General features: G+C 39.2%; 1 protein-coding gene and 1 long non-coding RNA gene across 2 annotated transcripts in view; one reads left to right on the top strand and one right to left on the bottom strand.

The window, feature by feature from the left end:
- The window catches only part of NAA15 (N-alpha-acetyltransferase 15, NatA auxiliary subunit), a 36,603-nt gene that overhangs the window by 7,855 nt on the left and 11,254 nt on the right, over positions 1-17,494 (bottom strand). Inside the window, exons 2-14 of the mRNA XM_036404668.2 lie at positions 14,805-14,889; positions 13,893-13,997; positions 13,084-13,241; positions 11,202-11,336; positions 10,896-11,049; positions 8,441-8,560; positions 7,683-7,778; positions 7,443-7,549; positions 6,960-7,032; positions 6,084-6,253; positions 5,406-5,558; positions 3,302-3,430; positions 680-893 (exon numbers count right to left, since the gene is read on the bottom strand). Of these exons, the coding sequence (XP_036260561.1) occupies positions 680-893; positions 3,302-3,430; positions 5,406-5,558; positions 6,084-6,253; positions 6,960-7,032; positions 7,443-7,549; positions 7,683-7,778; positions 8,441-8,560; positions 10,896-11,049; positions 11,202-11,336; positions 13,084-13,241; positions 13,893-13,997; positions 14,805-14,889 (1,699 nt within the window). The remainder of the gene's footprint in view (positions 1-679; positions 894-3,301; positions 3,431-5,405; positions 5,559-6,083; positions 6,254-6,959; positions 7,033-7,442; positions 7,550-7,682; positions 7,779-8,440; positions 8,561-10,895; positions 11,050-11,201; positions 11,337-13,083; positions 13,242-13,892; positions 13,998-14,804; positions 14,890-17,494) is intronic.
- The window catches only part of LOC118700282 (uncharacterized), a 33,036-nt gene that overhangs the window by 14,498 nt on the left and 1,044 nt on the right, over positions 1-17,494 (top strand). The window contains exon 2 of the long non-coding RNA XR_008509046.1: positions 12,775-12,853. This is a non-coding gene — a long non-coding RNA (uncharacterized LOC118700282). The remainder of the gene's footprint in view (positions 1-12,774; positions 12,854-17,494) is intronic.

Genomic DNA, 17,494 nt, shown 5'->3' with positions numbered 1-17,494 from the left:
TTTGTAAAAGCTTATTTACTAGGGATAGATTGTTTTATAGTCTGTGCTGATGCTTCATAATCCACAAATTCCTTAGTGGAATCAAGGGACAGAAATTAAAATAACAGTATAATGAGATGAAAAGTACTACAACTTGACAAATTCCTCTCAAAGGATTCTCTCATGAAGGGTCCTCTATTTGTACCATTTGAGATGCCCCAAGCCATAACTGCTTAAGCTGCTCTCAAATCAGAAATGTGAGGGGAAAAAATAGATGATTTAAACAGGATTTTTACATCAGAAGCAAGAGATGGTAAAATTTAAGTTCCTACCAAGTGAAATTTCTGCACACTGATAAAATGCTTAGAAAAGTTAGTACCAAGCACATCTGCTTCCATCTCCTATTCCATGGACCAACCAACACAAGAATTCATGTTTTTGCAGTCATTCTGTACCACAAATATTTTTACTCAAGAATTACAACTCTCACTACCAACCCGTCATTGTTTTGTAATAACCACCATAAAAGCATGCATTAGTTTAATTTCCAGCAGAACATGTACTTGACCATGCAGTCCAAGCTGCCATTTGCCTACTTTGAGTTGTGCAGAACTCTGTTTTTTGCTACCACAGACCTACCTGAAGTCCCCATTAATTAGTGAACCTGCAGTGTGACGAATGAATGCTGAGGGTTGCGTACCTGTGTCAGCCTCATGCTCCTTATTTTCATCGGTCAGGGGATTATCATGCAGTTTCAGGTAGATCTCTATGGCAATGCGTGCTGCCTTGAAGTAGAAGGGATGCTGTCGAAGCACATCCTCCAGTTTTAACAAATCCACGTAAGACCTAAGGGTGATCTTCCTCATACAGTACGTGTGGAAGTCAAACTGGTCATCCGTGATCTCTACAAAATGCTGTCACAGCGTAACAGAACATCAGTTAGCAAGTATTAACCAGGAGATACCAACCTGGACTCTCAAAATAATAATTCAATAACAGCCTGCTGTTTGACAAACACAACCTAACTATTGCAAACATTAACAAAACCCTCCAGCAATAAAGCCACGGTGAAAACAACAGAAGGCATCCTAGCCCAGAACGAAAATACATCAATTTCAGAATCTTACAACTAACTACCCCAGAGAATTTCCAGTTTAACAGATAAATGTCCTGAAGTCGTTGCACTTCAACATCATTTGAGGAGTTTTTCTTCTATGAACTGCTCTATTTTTTTTATTAAAAAAAATTAATTCTGATTTCTACTAATACTATGGCAATATTGAATCTCACTCTTAAATCAGATGTGAGAAAGCGCTTGCTTTTGTTCAAGCTCTGCTTTCCACACCATCTAATGTCCCTTTGTCTTTGTTTAAGAAGCACTAAAAAAGTCATTCCGCCCTTGAACTTGTCCAAGTACTTAGGATCTGATGTAACTTTAGCCTAAACTCAGCTTTGTTAGCCAAAGCTCAGGATAGAAGAGTAAGCCCAACAAGCGAGTTGTGGTCTCTTCCTTTGGAAGTTAGCCCAGCTGGTGATGTACTGGCACACGTTTGAGATGTGACACTCGGATGTGAACCCTGTGACAGATGCACATAATGGAAGAAAAGCACTACTTCGAGTTCTAATTCCCCACGTGTCCTTTCCACTGCTGCTCCACACCTGCACAGAAGGTTCTGCAGCATCATCTTGAATAGTTTTTAGGATTCCTGAGCAGCAATATTGTAGGACCTTTCACTACTTATGCATAGGCAGAGAATCTGTCACTGACTACACTGTGAACGTTGCATTTCATGGGCTGCTTAATCATTTAGTACTGAGACAGAGCAGGTGCTGTCCTTGCAGCTTTCAGTCTGTTCCTGTGATCATGCATTGATGAAATAATGAACACTCTACAGAGATGCCTTAGTAATCTCCACGATCAACTCCTTTTCTTGCAAAAGCTGATTATTTGCTCCCACTCTGTTTCTCCAGCCATGAATCAGCTATTACATCCATGAGATCAGCTTCCCCACTTTTCCTGAGACAGTTTAGATCCTTTAGGTGCCAAGTATGAGATAAAAAGTGCTTCTGAAAACCAGAACACATTTCATCAACCAGACCTGCCCCCTTTGCATAACTGGCCCCTCTAAAAGATTTAGAAGGCACTGTGTTTTCTTACAAAAGCTTTTTGGTGGTTTCTGAATTTAACACATTTGCTTATCTTATTGTTGAACTTTGCTACAACTTCAATTCATCCAATAAATAAATTAAACACAGTGACTTAAATGCTTAGAAATACTCATTGTGGTGGTGGCTCAAGTTATCACTTCATTTGCTGACCTCTTCTGGTACCTAAGACAATTTGTAAGACCAATAGTTTCTTATACAATAAAATCTTTCACTAATTGATTTAAAGGATTTGTGCAAACAAAACACAATCCTGGTAAATCACAAACCGGTGTGGACTGGAAGGGACCTTCAAGGTCACCTGGTTCCAATCCTCTGCCATAGGCAGGGACACCTTTCACTAGACCAGGTTACTTGGGAAATTTTACATCACTTTGTTTAAATCAGAATATTCCAGAGCTGAGGCCTCCCTGCAGAAGAGCAGCAGTGCTGAAATCCCCTAAAGCCTCTCTATTTGCAAAGAGGCACAGCTTCCTACCAAGTTCTGCTCTTTCAGCACTTCTTTTACACCCTCAGCTGTCTGGTCTTTCCTCTAGACTTTAATGTGCTTTAAAAAATGCCCTAATTCATACCTGCTTCTTTTTAAAGTTGTGCATCCAAATTTTGTTGTTTACCTCACTATGGATATCTACATTTAATGTGCAAGTGTTCCCCCTTTGAAATAAAATGTTAACTTCAAGAAGAAGCCATTGCTACTTGGCAATAGCTTCTTTTAAACTGTAGCTTTTTTTAAAAGGAGAAGATAGTTAATATTTTTGGTAATATTTTAAACATTTATTGTGTACCTCTAAGACAGTGCCTCAATAGTAACTGAGATCTGTCCTTTACTTAAGGATGGGCTGTCAGCTCATCCACTTACTTTTGGACTTCAAGTGCACATACTCTTCATTTGTATCTAAATAGCCATTTCTTATGTACACTGCCAGAACTGAGATTATTTTTGACAGTTCTCTCCTCTCATCTGGATCTTTAAGTAACTTTGTAAAATCTTTTCATAAAACACAGTTTACAATGGCACTTTTAGGAGGAAATGCAACTATATCAGCTTGCCAGTAACCACCATGAAATGCACCCTTACTGCTCAGAAAAGTGACACACCAGCACAGTAAACTCAAGCCAATGATTTCCAATGTAAGCCATTGAGCTGAATACGTACTCTCTCAATCTCATGGCATTTCTTAAGTGCTTCTCCAAATTTGTTCATTGCCTTGTAGGCTTGTGCACATTCTGTCTGAAACCACATGCACTGCATTTCATTGAGGTTCTCTACTGCCGAGGTTCCTTCCTAAAAACAAAAACAGCATTATACAAAAAATAAATCTCATTGAAGTCATCAGCTGCTACTTCTTTTATCTTGTCCTAATTAAAAGCACAGTTCAAGAAAATGAATGTTAAACCTCAGAACTGGAGTCTTGAAAGTGGGACATGCCACAGTTAAAATTGACTAGCTTTGTTGATTAATATAAAGCACAAACATAAAAATCTTGGTTACACCCACTGGAAGAGTCAGAAAGACACAAGGAAGAGCCAGGCAGTGACCATTTCACTGTGACAGCTGCTGATCTTTAGGTTAGGAGACCTTCATTCAGTGTTTTTAATCCTGTGTGCATGTAAGGAACACATGGCAACATGGAAAAAACGACCAACGAAAGGTTCCAGCCCACAACAAGACACTGACACCTGCAGGGAATCCTGCAGGATTTTTTCCCCCCTCAACTAACACTGCCATGTGCATCTCTCAGAGAACTGCTGATTGAGCTAAGCATCCTCAGAGCAGCAGTAGATGATTATTTCCAACGCAGTCAGTACTAGAGAGTAAGGCAAGGCAAAAGGAACACACTTCAGTTTGACACCTTCTGGTTCAAAAAATGGGATTACAGTTGTCTTCCAAATCTGATAGCTACTTGCACAGATCCACAGAACTTGGCAATGAAAGAGAAAGGCAGTGCTCAAAACAGCCTGACTTCGGCAACTGAAAATGAGGAAAAGCATCAGTTCTATTTTCATTATGCTTAACCTAGGACTCCTCTAATTATTGGGGTTTTTAATTAAGAAGCCTGTATTTGAGCACTAGACATAACATCAAATAGAAATAATTAAGAATGTAAAGAGCAACTTGATCAAATTTTTTCAGTATTTTTCAAGTTCAGTTTTGGGTAACTGGCATGCTTCCTTTTAACATCATCTTAGAGCTGCTTAAGGCATTGAGGGAGGTCAAATTAACCTAAATTCATAGTGGGTCTGCATCACAACTCCCACACTGAGCTACTGAGCACACATAAAACAGAACTCTCTCTCCCCTCACGCCTGCCTGCACACAGCCTTCATTTCACAAGGTCCTTCAGGCTTCCTTCATAAACACCATTCCCCCTTCTCTCCATTCAACCTACCTGACATTCCAGGTTTCCCCTGCTCTTTAAGAGAGGAGAAAATGGGACAAACAAACAGAAAAGGCTTTACTTCTGCAGGTAGATCCCAAAGGCTTGCTGCCTGTCTCCCACAGACAACACACAAATGACACTGCCAGCATTCCCAAACTGTAATTGGACAAATAGTCTGGAGAGACTTGACTGAGCTGTTTTGGCTTGCAGTTATGAAAGGATAGTACCAAAGTAGTACATCTCAAAAAGTAACTATGTGTGACCATCAAACCTATCAAAATGGGGCTACAGCAGGGACACAAAGTGACACATGCAATCATGCAATTCCCATAACACAACATTTCAACTCCAGGTAACTGGCCATGGGTAAGAAAATGGAAAAATAAAAGAAAAGAGGCTGTAACATGCAGCTTTCCTTCATCACTGATAAACACAGACTTGGGGATGAAATGTTGTTCACACCTCACAAAGGCTCTCAGCTGTTAGCCACACAAAAATCATGTTCCAAGAGACATCTGAAATCTCTAACTTACTACCATTAGAAAAAAAGAGTCATGGACAACTTGACCAGGTCTTTCAAGGATCCTACAGAACCAACATTAAACCCAAAGATGATGGTGCAAAAATTACTTTCTCAGATGTTCTCTCTAAAACAGGCATGCTGTATTTTCCCTACCTAGCCAAAATAACCAAAACCAAGCTCTGTGGAGTTTTCACTTATTCCCATGGCATTGTGCTTATCCAAGAATAATTCAAACCCTGCTATGGACTACCATAACTGAAGCAAGCAACCATAGCTGCTCTGAAAACAGAATTTAAATATGATAGTGAAGCTGACTGCAAAGTTTAAAAAAAGACTTGTAGTAAAGTGCAACAAACCCGTGTAAACTTAGAACACATTTCTTCGGCTTCTTTAATGGAGTTTGCTTTCAACATATATTTTGCACATTTGGAGTTGATAAATCTGTCTGCTGTGTCCAAAGCCTGAGCTTCATCCATCCACCTTGCAGCTTCTTTAATATTTCCAGCATGCTATAAAAACAGAATTTTAAGTTGGATCAAGTAATTGTAAAACACGAACGTTTTATCTACTCACTGCTTGATATAAATAGGTTTTCCTTTAGACTTTTAAAAAATAAATAGCTTACTTCAAAAACAAGAGACCTTGAAGAAAAAAAAAAACCAAAGCAGTTAAATACCTTTCCTCATTATGGAATTACTGGTCTTTTAGCACTGAATGTTTGTCCTGAAAATGCTTAAAGAACCAGTCTGGATAATCCCACTCTGATACAGTATCATAGTGCAGCCTGAGAAATTGTTTTAAGCAGCTACAAAAACAAGGGGTAAGAACAAATGAAAGACTCAATTTAATTTATCAGTGTGATTTTTAAACTAAGAATTCACATTTCTTCTTTACTGAGTTAGAAACCTACAGAGTGGCTTTTTCATATGCAGCAGAAAACCCCATCTCAAATAGCTTAACAATACCCTTACCTAGAAACTAGCATTGCTAACAAACAAATAACCTTTGGTCACTAAGAATAAAGCCAAACTTACCTTATAGATTTTTGCCTTCACAAGGAAGAGTTCTATCAAAGTGGGAGTACTTTCTATAGCAGCATTTATATATTCTAGAGCCAGGGATGGCAGTCCAATTTTATCATAGTGCTGAGCCAAGTAATACTGGACCCAGAGTAAAGTGGTTGGAGGTTCTTCTTTACCATCATCTGCCAGGAGCAAAATGGAGAGGGGTTGTTGGTTCAGCTTATTACTAAAGCAACATACCAGGAGCAAAATGCTCTAAGCACAGCCACTGAAATTAATTCTGTCTCTCTATCACACCTAGCAGAGCTTTCCAACTACTGGCCCTGGGTACGTACACGAGCTTTAAGTCCATCCAAGACCCAGGCATGTCCTTCTCCTTCTGTGGTTTTAAGGAAAAGGGAGCTGCTGGGTCAAAAGCAGATGCACTCTGTTCCAACCATTTGCTTAGGGCAGTCAGATATGCAAAACCTCCAAGAACACAAAACCCAGTCCCCAACAAAAGCTCCAAATCTACACTTTTCCTTGAAGATTGCACTATCAGTATATTGCCTTTTGTTTGGCATTTCTGTAGTTATAGATTTGACACAGCCGTCAAACTTCAGTTTTCTGAACAGTGATAAACTCCAATCTTGAAAACTGCATACTTGAACTCAAAACTGCAAAGACATGACTAAATTCATGGATCCAGGAAAAAAATTTAGAGCAAGTGACTGTATTTTGAATACAGACTTTCTGTTTGACAGCTGTGGTTCAGTTCTGCATTAGGGCAAAAACACAAACCACCCATCACCTTGGTTTCTTCCCTCCCCATTTCCCCACCTCTGAATGGACACACAGTACTTCTAACCAGGCACTGCTTCCATGAAGCCCAAGAGTCTCAGCACTCACCATTTGGGTTAAATAACCTGCAGCTTCTTAGAGAGGTCTCATAACCTATCACCAGCTCTTCTATGATGGCCACCTACACAGACAAGACGAGACACAGAGAAACAATCTGTAGGCCAGATAGGATTTTATTTCAACTTGAGCTACTTGGTGTGACCCAAACTAGTTATTCTGCTAAGAAAACTGTGCAATATCCTGAATTACATTACATTGGAGAATGTACTCAATCTCACTTTATTTTTAACAAATTAAAACCAGGCCTCCCTTGGTGAACACTTACACAGTTTAAAATGACTAAATCTTAAGTTTTTTACATTTACCAACTTGGCACATGCATGCCCACATTTGTATTTTTTTCTCTCCACTGTATCAGGTTGCCTAAAGCAGTGCTCATGGGGAGAACACTGAAGAACAATGGTTTCCCTCATCTCTTCAGTACACTACAGTTACGAGGCAGGACACATAAAAACTGGTTAGAACACTCACCTTCTCTTTGTCTTTATATAATGACCTCAAAGTATTGAAGACTGGTGGGCAACCTTTGCTGAAATTCATCCTTAAGAACTTGTCCAGACATTCCTTAAACTTCTCACCTTGAGAGGAAAAAGACCTGTTGATTTTGTTTTACCAGACATTACTCATCAATTGCAATTGTTTCTACCTTGCAATCAGAATCTAAGAAGCACAAGTGTTGATCACTACCTGCTCAGCAGAACATGCACTTACCAGACAGAAAGTTTAATGGTAATCTCCTTGGAACTAGTCCCCTTGGGTATTTAGTCCAGGCCTCCTCATAGATCTTTAGTCTCTCCATCATATTAGCTGGAAGAGAATTTTACAGTTTACTTTCCCCTTCCACTCTGGCAAGAAGGAATAGGGGAAAGTGATTTATACCTGACTAAAAAAAGAATCAGAATATATAACAACTATAATATAATATATATAGTGGCTTCCTAAAGAACAGAATTTCCTCCTTATTCTTATTAAAAGTAATGAATGGAATGACTCCAAGGTACACATATCTGCTAATTCCTCTTCCAGCACTAGAATACTAACTGCTTATCTCTCCTCTTAAAAACAGCTCCTGCCTTATTGCTGTCTAAAACCTTCAAAGAAGGCCATTCAGGTGTATTAGCTACAACACAAGATTAAGATAACAGAAGCAGTAAAGGAAAAATTCAAAATTAAAACTGTCATCTAAGAAATAACTCTATTCTTTCAACCACACACAAAGAGAATTGCAATTTTATGATTCTATGATTTTAGATAAGACAGGGTAACAACAATGCAAGAAATATTTCCTGTCTTTCTTAAGAAACCCCAACATTATGACAGTATGTACACACTCTGACTAAAAAGCAAAATTTAAATGGGGACTTGTAAAATAATAGTTTTAGTATTTAAAGCAATACAAGATTTTCATACACGTAGTAATTTTAAATATATAGAAAAAGCTTATTCACTACAAGATATCAAATCATTACCTGGCTTAAGTGCCTTTTCCAAGCCTTTGTAATAAGCCCAGTTTTCCGGATTTCTTTCTTGCAGTCCCTTGTAGACTTCAACTGCTTCTTCAAGTCTGCCAAGCTGCAGCAGCAGTTCTCCTGTGTGAAACACAGGATGGCTTAAACTCAGGTAACAAGGTCCTAAAGCAGGGTAACACTTATCCCTCTACACTAAAAGGCTGGATAATCCTTAGCTCCATCCAGATTCTCATTTCATAGAAAACATAAGCACTACATAGAGCATTACAAACTAGTTGACAGATATGCTTTACTTGGACAATAGCTGCAGTTAAAGTAAGATTATTTTACAACTCGGCCCATTATTCCCAAAACTTACTTGAAAATTTAATGCAAAATGCATATGATTTGGGCTTTGTTCCTCACTTCCTGAAGTGACTGGTTACTTTAAGTGCAGTTTTTACTGCAGAAGGCAATTAAAAGCAGCACATGGTACTTGATGTATAGAGCATCTTGAAAACCAAACAAACTGCAGAGCAGCAAGCAAGAGAATGGTTCTTCAATCTGGTATTTCATGAAACTAACTTCAGTGTTTTTAATCAAGCCATTGATTAGATGGATGAATTTTCACGATTATACCAACAAGTTTCCTTTTCATGATACTTCAATACAAATGAAAATTGATAAAGATCAGCTCTAACAATTGTATAAGCATCTTTGTTAATGCTGGAACTGCAACAGGAGTAGATTTCCTATTTCACAATGGCAAACTGCTTAACAAAGTTTTGCTATTGGCAAATGTTAGGCAAGAAGAGATTACACACCAGAGGTGAACAATATATGTCTAGACTAAAGCAAGATTTTTTTAGCCAGTTTAAAAGAGGAAAACGCAAATTTACCTTTCTTCTTCCCTATGTCACACAATTAACATGCAGTTTTGTCAAGAGATGCTGCTTTCCACAGTTAAGAGTAACTTGAGGACTACACACTGAATCTAGTGCCCAGGAAAAAGTTCCCTCACTGAGAATGACAGAATTGGGAAAACAAACCTTAAATTCTTTCTCTGAGGTGAAAGTTAATTTTTTTCCTATCTAAGAGCAGCAAATGCCAGCACAAGTTTCAGTGTTTTTCAGTTGTACTTCATCCACAGAGGCTTTTGCATGTGTGTTTAAAATTTGCACACACTCATTTATTCCAACAGAGAATACACAGCAGCCAAGCCAGTCAAAACAACACAATGGGAGCTGTGCCCAAAAAATTAATGACTTGTACCCTGCTGAAAGCACACAGACTGCCAAGAGTATTCCCATCCTTTTGTCCAGTAACTTCCTAAGGAGGTTTTGTGTTTTGGTCTCAGGTTTATTTTTAATGAGGTCCCATTTGCAAAACTTACTTTCATCCCAAACTTTGGACCTTCAAACACTAGGTATGTCACATAATACATCAACACAGAACATAAAGTATGTCAAAAGATCCTTCAGATAGAAAAATAAAGTCACAAAAAAACCCCTCCTACCCCCAGAAGTCCCACTATTGTGTTTCCAAAATGATCTGTGATATTGCAGTCTCTATATCCATCTCCTTTCACATGCAAACCAAGTAAGATATTCAGCTACCACGGAGAGTCATCTGCCATCAATTTCCTTGAGGAAACAGCACACCTACCATGACTGCCACTACTCAATTCCTCGGCTCCTTTTGCAAGACACTGAGGTTACTATTAGCAGAAATAGGAACTGGCTACAACACCTACATGAACAAACTAGAGTAGAAGGACTTCTTCTCTTTAAGCAACCATCCAAACAGATTCCAGTGTGAGCCGAGAACAAGCAGTACCTTCAGTAGATTGGCAGTTTCACAGCAAGACTGTACAAGCATCAAGTAGGAGAGGAACAAAGCATGCTTTAACAAAGTGCACCTGTTAATAGAGCTGCTGGAATGAACTTGTATCACTGTGCAATTCCATCTGTGCAATATAAGCTACTGTATTGATCTGTTACAGCATTATACTCCAGGTTTATAACAGTGCAACAGAAGCTCCCCCAGCCTCACTGAGTGGTCAATTGCTACATGCTGCAAGGGAGACTGAGGACACTGAAAAGCCTTCTGCTGTCCCAAAGATGATTGTTCCTTGGCAGCATGTGCTGTCCTTGTCAGGGCCACTACCAAAGCTGCAACGGCACAGGGTACACTGCTCAGACAGACCTTCAGGACATCAGTTCAGCATCTCCTGTCTGAGACACCTGGTTGCTTACAAGTTTCAGAACAGCATGCCTGTACCTCACCCATGAGTTACCAACTTGGGACAAGAGCATGACAGGACTGAATAAGCTGTGAGACAAGCAGTCATTTATAACAGCAAAATTAAATAAATTCAGCTACAAACAAATCCGAGTTCCAAAAGATGGGAAAAGCGGACAGTACAGACATCCCATTGTACGCTACGTGTTTCAATGTATCTTGAGCAAGTGATTACCTTTAGTTTCTTCAACAGCCAGTTTATCACAGATCTGCTTTTCATAGGTACAGAGATGCTCCAAGGCTTCCTTAAAGAGCCCTGCTTCCCGGAGGACTTGGTTTTGATAGAGCAGCAGTTCACTGTACTCATAGTCCACTTTGTCAGGTGATGTCTGCATAGGAAAGCCAGCACAGCACACAGATCAGCCTTCTCATCCGAAAATTGGGGAACAAAATCATGCATGAAGTTTTCTCAGCATGAAAGGAATGTTTTATTTTTGGCTTCAGCAGCACTCCATAGAGCAAGTTCATGTTCTCCTCTTACCTGCTGTGTCTTCCTAAATTCCTCTAGAATTTTTGCTGCCATTTCATAGTCTTCCAGCAAATGGTAAGCGATGGCATAACCGATCCACGATGCTCGCTGTGCAGGTCGCAGCTGAAGCAACTGGTATCTTGTTTCCTGCAAAACAGTAGCTGCTGATTTTACTCTGATACTCTCTAGAATCCATTAGGCAAGACTCTGTCTTCAATATTCTAGTATTTAAGGAGTCACTGCGAAATAGTTCTGTATATGCATTTTATTAACCAGAGAAAGAATAAACTTTGAATTGCAATGGTGTTCACTGAATAAAAAAGTAAGCCTTCACAAACTAACACGTCCAACCAAATCCTGATGAGTCAGACTAACTTTGTTAATGCATGACACACATGCTTTTCCTGTCTAACCACCTATGAACAGAACATAATTAAGGATACTTGGCCTGAATTGCAGGAACATTGACTGGTGTTTCAAATTAACCTTGAAAGTACATATGTATTTAAATAATTGGAAGTGTTCTTAGGCAACACAGGTCACGCAAACACATTGCTACTCTTTGGCAAGAGGATAATTACAGCTAGAAAAGACAACAGATTTCCTTGGTATCATGCAATTTCAATGCTATAACTTGTTTTGTTATAGACTGCTGAAAGGCGTTTTCAAGTAACTTCAAGGAAAAAAGTTACTTCCTATTGAAAAATGCCTCAACTGTCAAAAGTAGGGAGTAACAAAGAACGAAAACTAGTTACAGCTGGTTTAATAGAATGATGAGCAATCAAGATATTGTCACATAGTGAAGGCTGGAATTTAAGCAAAGGAAAAAAAAATGAACCAAAACACAACCTAATTCCCAATTTTGAGAGCAAATTCACATTCTTCAGAGACCAGCATATGAATAGCCATGAACTACTGACTTCTAAGCATCCTAACATTTAATCCTTAATGCATTTGGCAACCATGTGTTACTTGTATGTTTAGAGATTACAAAATTTGCATTCACATTTATGCAGAAGCCAAGAAAACAGAAATTTGCAAACACATTTTGCAAATGTGCATTTTGGCACCTACACTAAGTTTCAGCTATCTTGTCTTGGCAAGAGCAGAACCAAATTCCTAAATGAAAAAAACTAATATGAAAAAATCATTGATTAAGAATTGTCCTGACTCGGGAGTAAGTTCTCTGAGGACCTTTGCTAACTGATGGTTCCACACAACTCTGAGCACAGGATTTTCTCCTGGCTGTAACTAACGTTACCCTAATTTGAAAAGGAAGTACTACATGAAGAGACCAACTAATGTGTTTTAAACAACACAACTTTAGAGGTGCAAGGGAAACCTAAAAAGATGAAAACCTGACAAAAAAATTGAGCTGTCGCTCACTAATGCCCAAGCTGGCAAGGAACCAGGTATGATCTTTCAAGCAGCACACACTGCTTTTTCAGTTATCACCTACTGCTAAGAGAAAACAGGGGTCACTGATAGAAAGGTGCAGGGATATATGGTACACAGTTACTAAAATATACAAACTCCTTTGCCTGAATACAAGTCAAATCCTGAACTCATTGTCTCTTACCTACAGGAATCCTTTCAAGAAAAGAACAAGACTGGAGATTGTCTACAGCTGGGTTATACAGCACCAAAAACCAAACCTCAGTAAGGTAAACAATTCTGCACTGAGCTGAAAATGCCTAATTTAATTTGCCATTACATCTTTGTATTTTATAGCAATTGCTCAGTAGCACATGTGCTTTTACTTCCATGAAGTGAAAGAGTGGCAGACAGTTTTAACCCTCTGGAGCTGACTATTTTTTCCTAAAGTGTCATTAATCAGTGTGCCCCCTGTGCTGCAGTTCCCCAGATGCTCATGAAATGCAGTATGCATACTCACCCTGTACCCTTCAAGATCCCTCATTTGAATCTGTAGCAGAGAAAGGTCTCTCAGGATTTGAAGATTGTCTTTGTCCCATTTCAGTGCATTTCTATAGCATTTGATAGCTTCATCATACTTCTTGTCTGACCTCTGAAGAAGGCCATAGACATGCCAACCTGGAAAACTCTATTAAGGCTTCCTCTGAATTTGAGCAGGGACAAATGAGCTCCAGCATGGCAGTGACAGAACAGCTGGCAACAAGCTCTCAGGCTGTTTTACAAATGGACAGGAACAGTACAACTCCTTTTGTCAGGACTTTGCCAGTTGTATGTATACAATCTGTATAATATGCTACTAGCATGTAAATGTTCCTTTTCACGCACTGGGGGAAGAAATAAAGTAACAGGATCTCTGAAAACACTCTTAGCCTTACTCAAACACAACTTTAGACAACTGAAGCGCTGATACGTCCTGAACTCTAAGTGTATGAGCATTCTTTTAACAATGTAATGGCAGCCACTCATGCTTCCAAAGCACATCACATGCTTAAATGCCCACCATGGGTTTACAGTTGCAGATTCATGATAAAAAATACACACTTCATGCCAGAATAATATGTAAGCTAACTGGGAGTGTAAAACTGTGACTGCAAAGCATTTGCCCTTTGGATAGCTTAGACAAAATAGTTATTGGAAATGGAAAACCCTGAACTTCCAGTTTGAAGTTTAAACTGGCTTGTATTGCTATTCTATGAATCAAGCATATGCAGAAATGAAGCTTTTCCATTTTTCAACCCATCAGGAAAAGCCCTGTTTCAAAAAGGATACAGACATGACTCTTGAGGTCATTCCTCAGGCCTCTGCGCACAAGTTCATAAGCTTCCTCCTTCTTCCCTAGACAGTTCAGGGTTAGTCCTTTCATTGCCAAGGTTTCTAACAAAGAAAGAACGAAAAAGATGATTTAATCTTTTATTCATTTCATGGGTTTTAAGCTCCATATAGCAACCCTAAACATAGTATAAATGCAAATTTAGATTCCGTTCTCACTACCAAGATTTCATTCTTTTCTCACACGGAAAACTCTACTGTCAAATTATTCACTTAAGTATATCATACACAGCAATAAACCTTTTATATTACTTCCATGAAAAGATGAAGTAATGCTATATTTTAAACCTGTCTGTTCTACAAGCTTTGGGAGATGTTTTTATTCACAACTCTGATATTTCTACACATCCACCCATACCAAAGTAGTTGCAAAAAACCTACAAAGCATTTCTGAACGGTGCAAAGAGACTTGCACTAAGTAGCAAGAGCTGACTAAAAATACAGTGAAGGAATAAATACCTTTTCCTTTTTTTAAAGTACGACTATTCCTTCAGAAAAGTAGCAGCCCACAGCTGACAGAATACTGAACACTATTCAGCCTCCTCCTTTTGTTTTTCACTTATATGTGAGTGAATATCCATTTCCCATGAAAAGTGATTTTATTAATGTGTACTTGTATTAGGAAACTTGCTCCATGAATCTTAGACTTGAATGATAAAGAATGGGAAGCTCTGACTAGTGGTAAGATCAGTCTTTAAAATGACAAATCTTACCAACACTAAGTGCTTAATACACGTTTCTGGATGCTCTAACTGCTTTACGGGCAAAAAGTTAACAGTGAAGGGTTAAAAAACTAAAATAATTACTGTAAAGTACAGTGAAAAAGAGAGCACATGCCATTTGAACACTTACCTCCATGTTCTGCAAACTTGGGATTGGAAAGGATCTGCTTACAGAACTTCAGCCCATTTCTATACTGCTTATGTTCATAACACCTCTGTTGAAAAACAAAATAAGTGTTTTCAAAAAATTTATAGAGTGGAAGTGTTGATGCATGCCTGAAATGAAGCATCAGTACAGCTACAGATGTTAGAAAATGTACTAATATTTTAATGAATCCTGTTCATTGAGCTTCCTATGTTTAAAAATTCTTTCCATTGACAGGGAAAAAAAAAAAAAGGTGTTAGCAACACCATGAGTTAAAATGCAGAAGTGGAGACATATGATCATACAGCAGATTCACAAGTGAGACACCACAGGAAGCTCAAGTGCCTGAAGAGATTCAACTCTCCCTTAGCACAAAAGCAAACCTTAAGTTTGAACACTGCTAAGCACTGAACCCACTTTGGCCAATTAATTATTGGAACTCGGCTTAAACTACCTCTGAAAGCAAGCTCTAGGGATGAGCTTGATGACAACATGTATCTCACACACCCCAACTCTCAAAACTAGTGCACGGTAACATTACCTTGCCACACTGGCAATTGAAACATTCCTCTACTGTTTTCTTAGTCCAGCTGTTTTGTCTGAGCCTCATTCACCATGCAAGGTGACCACAATGCACTGCAGCACACAGCATGACCTTTTAAAACCAGTTTTAGTGTTTTATTTATGTAAATATACTTCCTGTGCTCATATTTAAATATAAGGCAGAAGAAGTAACATTACAAACACCAATTCATATACTTTAGGTCAATTCAGCAAATGCTTGGAACCTCTTACATTGAATTTTTTTGTAATGAAATAAACATTTAAGAGCCCAGGAGTACACACTGACTGAGCACCAGCCCGAATCCTATTAATCCTGTTATTAATTACAAAGTCATTCCTAACAGGATCTCACTGACTCCGGTTGGTCCATTCTGGTGGCAGGGTGGTGGGCAGGGCTGTAAAAATTGGGTACAGCTCAGTTTTCGGGTCCTTCTAAATAAGTTGTTGCTCAGGATTCCAATCTTTCCTCACACTGCTCCAAAGTAATTATCCAAGAGCATTCATAAGCACATATGGACACCATGTGTCCTCAAACCACTCTCAACACAAATATTTAGGAAAGGCAGACCCAAGAGGTCTTCCCTTCAATCAGACAGTTCTAAAAATAAAACTGTAAAAAGTTACATGAATGTTAGGGGAAATGCTTAAAAAGGAAAATGGCATATTTACAGCTTCTCTGTTTTATGCTGCTCTTCATAATGAAAGATCATGTCTAGTGTCTAATTTTCTCTTGGAAATAACAACAATAAATTTCAAAGGTATAAAAAAATGGCAGAACACTAAGCACATGCATTACTTTCTAGTATTAAAGGCATAGAGGTGAAATAGTATGACTGCAGACCAAGATGCATCACTCACCACCTGTCTGGCTCCCCCGACACTGTCAGCCTTCGGAGAAAGGGAATTGCTCACATGGAAACAGAAGGAGCAGAAGAGCCCAGAGAGAGCAAGCAAGATGCACTCAAAGAGGAACAGAGGTGGTTTGAACTTGAGCAGACTTTCAAAGGCCAACTAGTTCCACCCACCCCCAGGCGCAGAAACACCCCACACCACCTTGTTCAAGGCCCCATCCAACCCTGACTGTGAACACTGCCCAAAGACAACTCCCTCTGTTCGCCAAGGACAGCACAAGGCAGCACTGCAAAAGAACACTGTAAGGGTTAGGGAAGAGGCAATCTGTACAGGCAACTTTATTTTTTTCTATTAAACTTGACTGGGTGTTACTTACACCTTCCAGTCATTATCAGCTTTCAAGCAGCTGGCTGAGTCACTATAATCAGCCAACTAGTCAGAGCTGACAGACTTTTTCTTTTCTTTTTTTTTTTTTAATTGAAACCATCAGTCATAAATGTTAGAGGCAGGCCTCCTCCCTGAAAAGCAGAGCGGCCCGCTGCCCCCGCCCAGGCAGCTGTGCAAAGCAGCAGAACCTGTCACAGAAGCCACGGGAACTGCAGAACGGGCCTGCACTAACTCAGGCACTGACACAGGCAGATGGGGCGCGCTGGCCCTGAGCACGGCTTGCTCAGATGCTGGCTCTGAACGTGGCAGCTCATCGCCAAATGCTTCCATTTCATCTACCCTAACAACCAGGCTCTCACCTTGAGGCTTAGGCAAAGTCACATGGGATATGTGCTAAAGACTGGAAATATTTGCACATGAAATTTTCTAGGGTGATACAGAGCTTATAATGCAAGGTAGTTTGGAACAGAGCAAAGTCACTGAGAATTGTAACAAATTCTTCCTTTAGGCTTCATGGAGCAAAGATTTACAAGTTTATATCCACTTGCATCTCATAACCCAGAAACTACCTGGATAGGCCAACAAATGATCAGGAAACAACCTGGATATACTTTTATCTCCAGAATATAGCTCTGTACATAGACATAGCTCTGTATAGTCCCCAGGGAAGCATCAAAGGTCTCCTTTGACAAGTCAGTTCTAGATCAAGACAAGTTGGAATGGTTTCCTGTATACAATTTCACCAAGTTTTCTTGTTAATACTTTCAAGGTTATTTCATTCTGTTAATGCAAACACTTCAAACTGTGTTTTTTTATCAGTTTCCTTATTCTGTGTATGTGTTCTATGAGCATACTGTATGTTTTGACAGTGG

Source organism: Molothrus ater, unplaced genomic scaffold (genome assembly GCF_012460135.2).
Source record: "Molothrus ater isolate BHLD 08-10-18 breed brown headed cowbird unplaced genomic scaffold, BPBGC_Mater_1.1 matUn_MA508, whole genome shotgun sequence".
NCBI classification, from domain to species: domain Eukaryota; kingdom Metazoa; phylum Chordata; class Aves; order Passeriformes; family Icteridae; genus Molothrus; species Molothrus ater.
This window is presented reverse-complemented; position numbering and strand designations above follow the sequence as displayed.